At 36.8% G+C, this 9,657-nt stretch overlaps 1 protein-coding gene across 1 annotated transcript; it reads left to right on the top strand.

Annotated features, from left to right (window-relative positions):
- Positions 1-2,364: 2,364 nt before the first annotated feature.
- Positions 2,365-8,666, top strand: pttg1ipa (PTTG1 interacting protein a). The gene is made up of 7 exons (XM_053336081.1): positions 2,365-2,474; positions 3,319-3,371; positions 3,699-3,807; positions 5,124-5,226; positions 6,738-6,803; positions 8,397-8,443; positions 8,629-8,666. The coding sequence occupies exons 1-7, from the start codon at positions 2,390-2,392 to the stop codon at positions 8,664-8,666; spliced, it is 501 nt and encodes a 166-aa protein (XP_053192056.1). The 5' UTR covers positions 2,365-2,389.
- The last annotated feature ends 991 nt before the right edge of the window (positions 8,667-9,657 follow it).

The following is a 9,657-nucleotide window of genomic DNA, read 5'->3' as shown; positions in this document are numbered from 1 at the left end:
AAATATTGAATGATTACCCAAATGGGTCCAATTGACCAAACAAATTGACTAATTGATTAATTGACTAATTGTTACAGTAAAACTCCTGTAAACTCCTTTTACTAGACAAAACCAAAACAACCCCCCCCCCCCCCCCCCTGAAAATAGGACATGACCTCAGTGTCTTCAATGGTAGCGTTGGCCCTGGATGCATACACGCAGTCTGCTGGGATCCTGCCTGTAGACGTAGAATAAACTGAACTCGCTCAGAGGTTCCAGTTTGAACTTTGGGGTTTTTTTGTTTTTTGGCTAAAATTAGTGCAAAACTGGAGAACGTCACCCCATAAGCCATAATTAAAAAGGAACCCCGAGCTGTCTGTTCTAGTTATTCTACTTCTATGGTTCTGTCTGTCACTGATATTAAACTGAGTAGGAAGAAGTTGCCCTATAGTTGCTGAAATGTGGTCAGCGTGTTTGCTGAAGGGAACAATACGTTAGATTTTTGAAGTATCTGATCACAAATCCGTCTTCAAGGGCAACTTCATCACAAAGGGTCCTGTTATCAGCCGCAGGCGGCCAGAGTGGGGCCCATTCTTATCTTATGTTATGCTTATTATCATCATTACATAGTAAAACATTGTGCTTGCTTAAAAAAAAGAGAAAGAGAGAGATATATGTGTTATTCTTTTTTATTTGTAACTGGCTTTACAAGATGCTTTAATAAATTATGGAAATTGTCCTCTATTTATGTTGTTTGTGAATTTATTTTGACTGAGGAAGGAACTAAATATATTTACTCACTGTAGTTAATTACAGTAATGAGGCACTGACTTACTTGAGTTTTTCCACTTTGTTTTATACTTTTTCTCCACTTCCTCTACTACAGAATATAGTACTTTTTATGCCAATACATTCCTCTGACAGCTATCCTAGTTGCTGTACAGATTAAAGGAATAATAATAATAATATTAATAATACACTTTATTTAAACCACTCTTTTAAAAAGCCACCCAGAGATGCCTTTACATGTGAATAGTTCAACAATTTTGGAAATAAACATCCTGATGGGGAATTAGATAAGAAGATCGACATGTCCATTAAATGTACGGCCACAGCCCACAGCTATAGCTGAGCTTAGTTTAATAGTCATTTTTCATACTTTTGTGCAGATTAAACAAATACAAATCTTATTTACTTATTACTTAACCTACTTATTGACTTTTAGGCGCTCTTTGTTACTGGTGGACAGGGCGTCACTAGCTGTTAATCACTGTGCTGACGAATATGTTACAGTAATTAGCTTCTGGTTGGAGAATGAGTAAGCATATTGCAAAAAGTAAGTATATAACATTTTACATAAAACATATATGAGGAGCTTAGATCAGCTTGTCTGTTGCTTGTGGTTCCTGTGTAGTTCATCTCATGACTTAGATTTATCTTGAGACCATTTAAGGGGGCCCAACCCCTATATTGGGAACCACTGGACTGGCTCCATCTGCAGCTAGAGTAAAATGATACTTACACTTTGATTCATAAGTAAAAATAATGAATTAATCACCAGTGGTGGAATTTTATTAAAGTACATTTACTCAAGTATTTAAGTACAGTTTTTCTACTTAACTACTTTTCAGAGGGAAAGTAGTTAGACACTTACATTAATTAGACACTTAAATTACTTTTCAGATTCATATTTTACATAAAATAACATAAAGACTGAACCAGTAATTCCCAACCTTTTTGACTTGTGAGTATTTCTATTAAAAAACAGTTTGTAGTTGTAGCTCATATTTCAGATATGTATGAGTTGTTAACAGTATATTTCCCCCCTAAAGGACTCACATGGAGTCATTTAATTAGTTGTTGGAGGCCAAAAGTAGAATACAATTTTCCAATATATCCCATAAGAGTAAAGATTAGAGAAAAATCTGGAAAATTAAACCACAATTGTAACAGATCTTTCTTCTTTTCTCTGCTATGAATCATTTCACGACCTCTGAGATTTATCTTGGAAATCATGTATTTCAATTTAATATTCAGCCGTTTCTCTACAAAACTAGTTCTTTTGATACTTTAAATAAATATAGTTGAACATACTGCAATTAACTAAGATGTATTGTAAAGGAGTGTTTTTACACGCTTGCTGTCTTAGTACTTTCCTTCCTCCTCCAAAGGAAAGTATGCGCACCGACGCACACACGCCTTCCTCTCTTCTTTGGTTGTTGCGTGATGGGCGTGCGTCAGGATTTTTGCGTTTGGTTCCTTCTCGGCAAGATCACTTCTCGACTTTCAGAGGTCGATCAGAGCAGCCAAAGCATTTCCTCTTTAGAGGCCCGAAGTTCTTCTCAGATCGTATCTATCAAGGAAAGAGAAAAAGAGAATATAAAACAAAGAATATTCACTTCACAAGACGATGGATTTACGGAGTTTCGTCCCTGCTCTGCTTCTTCTCCTCAGTTTGGCAACAGTTTTCGCTCAGACTTCCGCACCTGGGAAAGGTAGGAGTGGAAATCACTGTCACTTTGTCGCTATATGGTGATTAAGGAATCAATGACATCTCTAAAACCACACACATACATATTTCTACCATTCATTAAATTGCGTTTAATTGGTACAAAATCCTCACCTGACTTAGTGAATCTGAAGTTTCCCAGTATAGGACATTGCGGTTTTAATTTTCTTGTGCCACAACAGCAACAAAACAAGGAATATAACTACAAAACCACTTAATCTGAACAATGTCAGGTTGGATTTACATTTAAAATACAGATATTTGTAGATTAAGATAATTTATCGTAAAATACTATTAAAAAATCAAGGTGAAATCTGCAATTTAACTTATGGAGTGACACATAAAAGCAAGATAAACAATGTTTGCTGATATCATTGTTTCTTTGTGTGTGAGAACAATGAGTCTCTTTTCAGTTCTCTTTCAATCCCCCTCAAGTCCTCGTTTCTGAGAAGAGAAACTAGAAGTATCTACAAAAAACCAGCTCCACAAGAATGGGACTTTGTTTACACCTCATTTGTGGCTGCAGTACTGATACAAACCCAACTGTTGTCCTGTGTAGTCTGCTGATAAAAACATGACTCCTCTACAGCCTGTGTGTTTACTGCAGTCTGTCTCCATGGAAAATGTCCCAGGAGGATTAGCAGTGGTTACAGAAACACACATTTAATCTGCTCCTTGTTACATTTTCAGCTAATCTCTCTCTAATATGAGAGAAGAAATGGTTGTTCCTCTGAAAGACATGAAGCGAGACATCATGATGACTGTGTCTACCCTCATGTCCTCCTCTCTCTCTCTTCATTGTTTTGGGTGTTTTCACTTTTCTCCCACAGAGTGTGAGGCGAAAAATGGGACAAGCTGTGAGGAATGTCTGAAAAAAGTGTCGGTAAGTCCTGGGAGAAAGGCTTTTTGTTTCTGCTGGGCTGATTTTATTCTGGGTTTACGATATGATAATGTTTTACTCTGGGTTTGTTTGAGTGTGAAATGGCAAAAAAGTGTCCCAGGTGGAGGAGTCCATAGTCACTGGCTCCTCCTCCACCTCTAGACCAGATTTACTGGTTCGAGGAGTTACTGATCTGTGGTGTCCCATTCCACCCTCCTCCCCCATTTTCTGCTTTTGTGTGTATGTGTCTATTCTTGTCTTGAATAGCTCAAGATTCATTGTCTATTCTGATAAAAATGGGTCATTATGTGTGTTTTGTTATTTTTACAGTGCTTGTGGTGTATCAAAACTAAGACATGTGTAACTTACCCAGTGAAAACCATCCTTCCACCGCACGCACTCTGTCCACTGAATGATGCACGCTGGGGGCTCTGCTGGAGTAAGAGTGCACACACACACACACACACACACACACACACACACACACACACACGCTGACCTCATTACATCCACCATAACTTCAGCGAATCCATCTTTAAACTCTTACTACCATGAATTTCACACAGAGATAGTGCATCCTTATACTCACCATTATATTAATGCATTATACATTGTTTAATTAAACAATTAATCAAATCAGGAAAAAGTTGCTGATGATTGACTAATTGTTTCACTTCCATGTTGACATACATGTTAAGGTAGTTGATTGACAGAAAATTCATCTGCAACTATTTTGATAATTATTTCAGTCATGTGTCAAGCAAGAATGTGAAAAACTCACTGGTCCGAGGTTAGGATTTCAGACAAAAGAGATTTGAGAATGTTATCTTGGAGTCTCGGAAACTGGGATGGACATTTTTCATGTTTTTTCTGATGTTTTATTAACTAAATGATTAATCAAGAAAAAATTGTCTGACTCATTGATAATTACTTTAATTATTAGTTGCAGCCCTACATACATACAGAACAATTTATACAGAAAGCATATGATAAGCACATAAAATATACTATTGTTAAAATCATTTGACAGGACGCCTCAGACATACATAGTTCCAGTTCCCCTCCATTAACTGTTGCAGGTAACCATAGCAACATCACTTCAGTTAACTCACTGCATTGATTAAACTGCAAACCAACTTAAAAACGTGTGAGGACCTGAGCTCAGCTTCTGATTTAGCCAGTGTTCAGTGGCCTTGCATGTATTATATAATGTTTGTTGGCAATCTGATTGAAATTGAAAGTGTTAAGGGGTAAAATAAATTGCAATAATAACAAGAATGTATGTTTTTGGTTAACCCAGCAAATGACATACTTGACAAATCAAAGTACTTATTCACAATAATGAATAAAAAAAATAAATTTAAATTAAAAAATATAAATCTAATATTGGCTGCTCATTGACTGGTCCATCTGTCACAATATACATTTTACTACAAATACATTGTCTCACATGTGTAAAATTTGAATTTTACACATAAAGGATGTCAGTAAGTCTTTCACCTGTAACAATTAGTGCAACACTGAGCTGACATTTATTTCCCAAATCTTCAAAAATAATATCACAAGCAACATTAGCCTGCAGGCAGTAAAGAGTGGTGGTCAAAACATGCAGTCACCAAACAACATTCCTACAGATGCATGACATTCATGAAAGGGGGGAAAAAAAGAGCTACGAAAAAGTTTTTCCATCTTGAAGGTAAACCTGTGAAGTCTTGCATAACGTTATCATTGTGTTTCTCTGTCTCTGCTCTGCAGTGAACTTCCAGATATTGATAATCACAATGGCAGTGGTCGGGGGAATTATTATCATCGCCTTCCTGATCTGTTTGTTCTGCTGCTGCAAGTGTGAGAACATTGGGTAAGTCTGCAATGAGCTGCGATCCTGCCTGACAGATTGGGAGCACGGTGACAAAACATCGTCCTCCTCCACAATGTGACCCTGGAGGAAGTAAACTGTACTATAGGTTCAATTTTTTACCTCTGTCACACAGTTGTACCATCAGTTGTGCCCAAATGGTTCAGGCATGGCTGAGTTACCAGAGGTACTCAAATAATCCAGAAACCACAATATAAACTATTATAAAAGGAGGATTTTCCTGTAAAAAAATATGTTGTGTTGCTGTTATTACTGAAGCTGTATTTATAGTTACTCATATAATTATCTGTTAAGCACAGGAAAAGGCTCAGACATCACCTAATGTTTAAAGTGAAAAGACTATTTACTGAAACTTAGTACTGTCTGTAACTTTCTAGTGACATTTTGTTTTATGTAAGAGAGAGAGAGAGAGAGAACAAATTTGAGAATGTAATTTACAATTCAAGGATCTAAGTTGGAGGGGGGATGTGATGTTGTCTGTTGTGTTTCTCTTCAAAGGCAACATTTAAAACACATTGAAATCCCTGAATGGAGATCAAGTCTTTGAGAGAAATTTGGTTCCTAGCATTTTCTAGCACATATAGCCTTTATTTCTAAACTTATTTTATCTTTATGACCCCATGTCCCCCACTCTACCCTCTGAGAGATGCAAGCATGTACCAAACATTGAATATCTGCTGCAGGATGCTCTTAGAGGTTTTTCAAATTGTCTCCCAACTACTAGACCAAAAATTATGAAAATCCCCTGATTACCAGTGTTAGCCAACAGCTGCACCCGTACCTCAAGGCTGTTTTTTGGTTTGTTTGTTTTGATTTATCTGTGGATTGTCAGTGATCCTAAGCCTACACCTTAGAAAATTAATAGGCTGTTACTTTATTGAAACAGTAATAATACAGGCATTGTGACACAGATGCTTATGTTTAGCTATTGGGTGAAAAATGGTTAGGCTTAGGTATATGTTTGCTATGTCACAGTGAACTTATGGTCAGAGTAAGAACTCGCTGTGAGAAGACTGTCATTTAGTGATCTTCATCATATGTGGGCTTATAGTTTCTGTCAAGAAGTGAATATGTTACAAGGTGATTTTGTGAGATTGTGATCAGAGTGTACTCTGTGGGGGAATTCTAATCAGGTGAAGATAATATTGTCAAATACTGTGCATTTGTTGACCCTGGTGTGGTCACCTTTAGGTGTGTCTACTTGAAACACACACGACTGCTTTGTGGCAGTAATGGCTAAGGAGCTAGAGTAGGTTGTTCACTGGTCGGAGGGTTAGTGGTTTGACCTGCGTTGCTTCTCATCACAAGTTGAAGTGGCCTTGAGCAAGACACTGAACCCCACGTTGCTTCCTATGGGCACTGTATTCACCACCATAGTGTGCGAATGAAAAGCTAAATTGTAAAGCTTTGTCTACTACGGTAGAAAAGTGCTATGTATATATATATTTACTCACACTGTCTAATCATAACTTTGGTCTTGTGTTGTGTGCCAGATCCGAAAGGTTCCAGGCCAAAATGCAGAAACAAGCCAATAAGACGAAAACCAAGCAAGAAGAGAGGTGAGAAAAATGTTTTATTAACATGACATGATGATGAAAATGATCCTTAATGTTTGTGTCCCTGGTGTGTGAACATGTTTATGTATTGTTTGTCACTAGCACTGAATTTCAAAAGACAGTGTGTCCATCTGCACAAGTAAAACTTGACAAATGTCGGGTTTTAATCCGGATTTAACAATGAAGTCTGACCCTTCACATCACAGTTACCATCTTCTCTAAGCTTAAAACACACAAAAACAACTTCATCATGAGTTTTTTCCTTTTTAAACAAAGAACCAATACTTCCTTGTCCATGCTGGTTTGTCTTGTTGCACATTTCCTGATAGACTTTTATACTTCCCTCTCTATTTAGCTGCATATAATTAATATTTCTTTGAACACAGCTCTTAAATCCTGTATGTAACTTTTTCACATTTCTCTGTAGACTGCTGCTGCAAACTCTCAGCTGTAAACCATAATGATTTATTCACTATTTGGACTGTGAGTGTGTTCAGTATTGCTGTGTGCAAATTAGTTTGCTCAATGGTGGCAGTACGTTTTTTAAATAATGCAAATCAAATTCAAGTGAGTTTAACCACCCTCTTGATGTAGCATTGATTAATAATATTTGTTTATATTTGTCCTGGCAGTTCAAATGCACATATCAAGCAAATTTATTTGGATAAAGATATATTAACACACTCAAACAAAAGCCTAATAATGTATGCACATCACAGGATGAATTTAGCCTTCCATTAAAATGTGTGTTTGTCTGATGTCTTAAACTCTTAAAGTCCGTGTAAAGTAAGAATAAATATGTGTTCTGAGTTTGACATACCGCAGAAAAGTGTGTTGTTAACCACCCTGCCAAATTTGAATGATTAAAAAAATAGTCAAATATATGAAATTAGGCTTCAAAGTTGTGTAAAACTCAGTCTATTTCTCTGCTCCCAAACGCTGTGGGAGTTCCTGCCGAGTTCGCTAAAACCCCGCCCCCTACCAAGTGTCACCTGTCAATCAAAGTCACTACTTCTACCAGAAACATGGACGATATGTCTGAGAGCTTTCTGCTGCTAGCTCGGCGGCTAGCTCAGCTGCTAACTCAGCTAACTGGCTATCTGTATACTGTAGTAGTAGTAGTGTGCGCTGAATGTATTTATACCTCTACAGCAGCAGGGACGGGTTTATGCTAATCACTGCCGCGTTATGTAATGCAGCAGTGATTTTCAGACCCGCCCATTAAATCCTGAACACAGAAATCTTGAAACACAGTTTGTGAAGCCTAGCTCCACAATTCAAATCTAAATGGTTGAAATGTTTTTTACATGTTTTTTAGAAATACATTTATGACCTATTTAATGTGTTTAGAAGAAAAAGTCTGAATTCACTTTACACGGTCTTTAAGTACACGAACTGCTCCTGCTGCATTGTTGGTCACGATACATATCAGTTTTCCTTCATAGCTCAAAACAAAGGTGACACACCGAGGGAAAAATGCAGACGTCAAACTGTTATCAGCCCAAACTGGTTTGTGGTCACATGACAAGGGTTAAAGAGTGCTAAAATTATTACTAGTCATTGTGTGGCTCATAAGAGAACATTTTGTCTTTACAGGAGGGCAGAGATGAAAGAGAGACATGATGAAATCAGGAAGAAATACGGTAAGCAATCTCACTCACAGAAATATGTATTTGTCACACTAATGTGCATATAATCACATAAAGAAAAGCTAAAGTTTCCAAGTATGGACATCTGGTATTTGATGAAAAAAATAATTACAAACTAAACTACTAAATTAAATCATCATTTTAGCAGGACTTTTCTGATTGTCTTTATGTTTTTCCAGGTCTAAATGGGCAAAATCCATACTCCAGATTTGCGTGAGAGGATCAGTGATCCTTCAGTTTTTTTCTGAACTCCTGACAGCTCAGACATCAACAACTGTGACTCTGAGAGTAGACATAACTTGAGAATAAATGTAAACTATTAGACAAATTCAGAAAAGTGACAGTAGTTATGTACAGCCTCTGGCTTCCTCTAGCAAATGAACAGGAATGTTGTGTTCACTGTAATGATCTCAGAGACTGTAAATAAAAGGCTTAAATACACTTGTAGCAGCAGTGTTAGGTACGGCTATAGTAGTGTATCCTGTGGCTCCTATAGCATTAGTTATGCTAATTATAGGACCATGTCTTCAGTTTAATTGTACAGTATGTTAAGAATCCAGTTTGGTTGCAGAACAATTATTTCCTTTTGCCTAAAAAAACTACATGTGCAAAGTTTCAGTTTTTTGTTTTTTGCTTCTTTAGAGGAATTATTATATTATTATTTTTGTACTTTGTGTGACTTTTGACAGTAAGGGTTAGGGTTAGGACACACCTTCTCACTTTGTTGAATGAGAAAGTAAGTCCAGTTTTGACTGGTACAGTATGTTCATACTATGAAGTTAAAATGAACTTGTCACTCTTGCACTCTGCCTTGATAAAGTAATAATTAATTTAATTAAAATGTGTTCATCTTAAAGCCTGCCTAATTCTATGTTGTCTGTATATCCTATAAACATACAGGTCTAATAAAAGACTTTGGACTGATGATTCATCCTGCCAGTGGCACTTGGTTTTTATTTTGATTGTATTTTACTTGAATAGCGCTTTTATTAAAATAACACTTTTGCCTTATAGTTTGTGCCTGAGTTATGAAAAAACATGACTACCATCATATTTTTTACTGCAGTGGTTGTACTGCGCCTTTTAAGCAATTCAGTGCATCTTGCTTAAGGTCTTTAAAGGCTGACATCTGTGTGAGGTAAAGAAAAAGATCATTTTGCACAGTCAAGATATCTTAGGAATCTAGTGACTAGGATTTATCTTTAGCT

The sequence above is a fragment of the Scomber japonicus genome, chromosome 16 (assembly GCF_027409825.1).
Source record: "Scomber japonicus isolate fScoJap1 chromosome 16, fScoJap1.pri, whole genome shotgun sequence".
Classification (NCBI taxonomy): Eukaryota; Metazoa; Chordata; class Actinopteri; order Scombriformes; family Scombridae; genus Scomber; species Scomber japonicus.
This window is presented reverse-complemented; position numbering and strand designations above follow the sequence as displayed.

Bases quoted from the DNA above. Each gene is read 5' to 3' on its own strand.
- pttg1ipa (XM_053336081.1), top strand. From the start codon at position 2,390: ATGGATTTACGGAGTTTCGTCCCTGCTCTGCTTCTTCTCCTCAGTTTG. The intron at 5,227-6,737 runs GTAAGTCTGCAA...GTTGTGTGCCAG, and splicing joins TGCAAGTGTGAGAACATTGG to ATCCGAAAGGTTCCAGGCCA. The intron at 6,804-8,396 runs GTGAGAAAAATG...TTGTCTTTACAG, and splicing joins AAAACCAAGCAAGAAGAGAG to GAGGGCAGAGATGAAAGAGA.